This window comes from Onychostoma macrolepis, chromosome 24 (assembly GCF_012432095.1).
Source record: "Onychostoma macrolepis isolate SWU-2019 chromosome 24, ASM1243209v1, whole genome shotgun sequence".
Lineage (NCBI taxonomy): Eukaryota > Metazoa > Chordata > Actinopteri > Cypriniformes > Cyprinidae > Onychostoma > Onychostoma macrolepis.
In genome coordinates this window covers 2,914,754-2,919,316 of record NC_081178.1, presented here as the reverse complement: position 1 = coordinate 2,919,316, position 4,563 = coordinate 2,914,754, and the positions used below count along the sequence as shown (strand labels likewise).

Genomic DNA, 4,563 nt, shown 5'->3' with positions numbered 1-4,563 from the left:
GATCATGTATAGTTTTTTTTTTTACTTTCCTTGTTCAATTACTACATACACATAAGCAAAAATGAAAAATATTAATTTTAATATACTGTAATTAAATTATAAACAAATATTTTATTAAAATATATTTTAACATATTTACATTTAAAATATATAAAGATATACAATAATATAACTATTTAAATATCTAAAAATATTTGTATATTTTATAACACAATTATATAATATTACATTTAGTATTAGTGTGTGTGTGTGTGTGTATATATATATTAGAATACACACACACACACACACACACACACACATATATATATATATATATATATATATATATATATATATATATATATATATATATATATATATATATATATATATATATATATAATTCTAATACTCAATTTAATATTATATAATTTTTATTTTTAATTTTTAAGACTCTCATACCGCATTAAAACCAAACGGGGGCACTGGAGAGCCGCTCAGGTAGGATTGGTCACTATCTGGGGGCGTTACAAGGATAGTTAACACAAATCTTAACGCATGAATTATTTAGTGTTGCGCTTTTTCATTTTATAACCAGACGAAAATCACTAAAAACACAGTTTAAATACATATAAAATCCTGACTGTAAGTTTAAATAACTTCAGTTTACCCCGTGCGCAGTCCACCTACCTTGATTCTTGTTATTCCCCATAAAATCAGTGTGATTGAACAATCTGATTGGACACTTCCGTCCTCTCACTACAAACGGTGGGCGTATCCCATCCTGTGATTGGCTTACGGTGTCTGTCGGTTGGGTCGCGCCCCGCCCCCTTCATTCCTGCGTGTGTGTTGAGTGTGTAGTGTGTGTGGAGAGCGTAGCCGGACCCGTGTGATCAGCTGTGACCGTGGGAAACGGACAAAAATCCGTCTTTGGAGCGGAAACTCGAGAAAGAATCCACACTGAAGCGCATCATGGAGTTTCGGGATAGTTGTCTCCACGTAACGTTACCGCTGAAAGGTTCGTCAGGGGCTGTGAGCTAGTGGAAAGTAAACGCCTCCTCTCCATCACTGTTTGCTTGGAGTGTTTTATAAGTTTGCCACATTATTTTGGAACTCGCACTTTAACGCATCAGCGCGTGCCCGTGTGCCTGCGGGAGAGCGGGGACGCGTATGGATCGGGAGCGCGGAAGGTCCCCTCAGAAATCAACCCAGGAGAGCTCGGCTAAATTAAAACTTTTTGGCTAAATAAATTCTATTATTTTTATTTTTATTGTTATTATTATTATTATTAATATTGTTGTTGTCCCCTTGGCGTGGGTCCTGTCAGGTGATTTTTGTGCATAAATAAATCATCGTAGTGAGTTTGTGATGAGGCGGACTGCAGCGCGCGGGGGAGGACTCTCCGCTGGATTTATTGCGCAGTTTTTAAAATAACGGGAAAACGGGAACACAAACACACACTCATGGCACAGAGTATGTCTGCAAAAGATAACGCCTGCCGAAAATTCCAGGCCAATATTTTTAACAAGAGTAAATGCCAGAACTGCTTCAAAGCCCGAGACGCGCACCTGCTGAGTGATGAAGACTTCACACAGGTAATATATCTGCAAAATTACCTAATAAACTAAAGCTCTGTCTGATAAACTGTGCTAACAATAAAGTACCATGGTGATACTGTGCTTTTTAGACATGGGAACATGGTCAAAGGGAATGATAGTTAGCAAAATATAAATAACTTACCATAATAGCGTGTTTTTTGGACATGTACCTTGGTAATGCCATGGTATTGTCGGAAATTAAGTATGAAGTATCATAAAAACCATGGTAATATACTATGGTAAAAACCATAGTATACTGTGTATAGTAGCTATATAGGATATAATTAAATAATTATTTAAAAAAATAAAAAAATAAATGAATATAATTATTTAATAAAATTAAATATTTATAATTAAAATATTATATATATAAGAATAAATAGATACTATTTACATTATTATTTTATTATATATATTTATTTATTTTAAAGGCAACTGAAAGATTTCTATCCAGGCCTCGATATCGTATTAAAGTCAAGCAGAAGCTCTGGATAACCACCAAACTACTTTAAAACTACACTAACAATGAAGTACTATAGTAATAGCATGGTTTTTAGACATGGTACCGTGGTCCAAGTTTGGCTGCTCATTAAGATTTGAGGCACAGCCTATTTTAGAGGATGGTAGTTAGCACAGTATGACTACCTTACCATAATATCATGTTTTTTTTTATTTGTACCGTGGTCAAAATTGAAGGTAAATGTATCATGTAAAAACCATGGTTTATGCATATGGTAACATTTATTACATGGGGTATATATTGTGAATTTGACTATACTGAACCACTTTTTGACATTTTACCTGAATTCCCCCTATTTGTGAAACTGGACCACAGGTTTATAACTAATAACATCTGTTTTTTTCGGTAGCATGTGCTTTGGAGTAGTGGTTAAATATCAGGGTTGCTTGAAAGGTTGTAGGTTCAAACCCTAGAGAGGTTAATCCATTTAATTACCATTACAGCTTTGATCGAGGCTCTTACCCTCAGGTTACCCCTGGAGGACCAACCCATTTCTGGTGAACTGCTGCTTTGGGTAAAGGTGTCAGACAGATGACTAATTAGTGATTAGTAGTAATTAATGATGCCGTTTACCAGATGCACATTGTAGTTAAGTGACGTGCCTCAAGCTGCTGCGCTTGTGGTCTAGTTTTGCATGGCTAAAAATCTGGGCTGGTAATTAAAAGATTGTGGGTTTGAACCCATCGCCATTGTGACCTTGATCAAGTCCAAGAGGACTGACCTTGTTTGGCTAGAAGTGTCTGCTAATTTCCTAATTAGTTGCATAGTTTAGTGTTGTTTCATCAGCTGTAGATTCAAGATACGTGTCATATCAGAGCTTTATACTATTTTAAGCCTTTAGTATACAGTATTACGGTAAGGCCACACGCAGATACAGGGGGGTTTCCAGACTGTATTCTTAAAAATTACCACAGCTGGGTCTCGGCTATATTACTAAGTGACGTGGCCTCCGTTTGCCATCTGTCTCACTGTATAGGTTGGATTGTTATCAAAGAATGAAGTGATGAAGCAAAGAAAGACTGAATATTTGGACGTGAGGGAGAAATCCAGAGAAATGAGCCTCAAAGCGGCACAGAAGTCTTTTTTTAGAAAGCACTTAGAAATTGAGTTGACAGTGAAGTGAATCAGGCCTTAGTACCTGTTAAGGCAGTCAGAGTCATATGTTAAGAGTCGTGTCCTCCTGTTTACGAACCTTACGTTTTTTAGAGGTTCAGATTTGTGGTTTTAAATTTCTTTTGTATTTGATTCTCTTTTGTTCTGTCTTCTTGCTCTAAAGAAACCCATTTTACTTCTGTGATGTGATGCATTTCCAAATGAATCAGAGATATTTAATTAGAAAAAAGGGACTTGCTTAATTTTATCTGTTGAGAACTGACTGGTTGAGTAACAAAGAAAAAAGGAAAATTGTAATGTTTTTTTTTTTTTAGAACAATGTGAAGGAAATTATGTCCACTGGTGTTTTAGTATAATGTAAAAAAATGTACGATTATGAAAAACGTCAATAAAGTTGTACAATTTTAAGCATAGTGAAAATTATGAGAATTAAGTCAGAAATGCAAGCTCAAATAATCAAAATATTTTGAGTATGAAATCCAAGTAAAGTCATAGCATTATATGATTAAAGTTGTCCATTTGAGAATCAAGTCAAAATTGCAATAATAAAGTCATAGCAATACAAGATTAAAGTTGTAATGTTTTGAATATGAAGTCAAAACTATGAGAATAAAAATTAATAAATAAATTCATAGCATTACAAGGTTAAAATCGCAACATTTTGAGAAAGAAGTCAAAAATGAGAAAATAAAGTAATAGTATTATGAGCATACAGTTGATGCAGTACAAGATTGAAGTCATAATATTTTGAGAATAAAATAGTATATTTTGTGTTTAAGTCTATTATTTTATAATATAAACAACCCTTAATAGTTGGAGAAACAGCATCAGTATTACAATGAATAGAATGCTTCTGGACTACGTCATTCTCAAAATATTACATAAAACTTTATTCATATTGCAACTTTATTCTACTAATACTACAGCTTCCTTGTACTACTATGACTTAATTTTTAGAATATTACTGTTTTAATCTCAGCATATTACGACTATAATCTTTAAGTCAGTTTTGATTTTGTCTTGACATGACTACATCTTCAGAGTCCAGAGTTTTATGCATACTTGATGATTGCATTCAAAATGATATTCTTTACTAAAACATTGCAACACTTGGAAAAAGCTGCGCAAGACCTCAGTGAACTGTTGTGTTATGAATCGATTCACTCAAATCGACATTTGATTCAGATGTAGAAACCAATAACCACATCCTCGCATCATGCAAGGCAAACATCGCTCACATTGTCATCAGAAAATGCAGAACCCTATGCTAGCTGTTGTTGTTCAGGTGTACTGCGCACGAGGCCGTCGTTCTGTCAGATGTCAATATACCCGTCTCTCTCCCTCTTACTG

At 34.4% G+C, this 4,563-nt stretch overlaps 1 protein-coding gene across 11 annotated transcripts in view; it reads left to right on the top strand.

Annotated features, from left to right (window-relative positions):
* Positions 1-812: 812 nt before the first annotated feature.
* Positions 813-4,563, top strand: part of si:ch73-103b11.2 (myosin phosphatase Rho-interacting protein) — a 43,308-nt gene continuing 39,557 nt past the window's right edge. For 9 of the 11 annotated variants that reach the window (XM_058766156.1, XM_058766154.1, XM_058766153.1 and 6 more), the window contains exon 1: positions 813-1,577. In XM_058766156.1, coding sequence (XP_058622139.1) covers positions 1,446-1,577 — 132 coding nt within the window. In that variant the 5' untranslated portion in view covers positions 813-1,445. The remainder of the gene's footprint in view (positions 1,578-4,563) is intronic. The other 2 variants (XM_058766158.1, XM_058766157.1) reach the window with 1 other exon arrangement.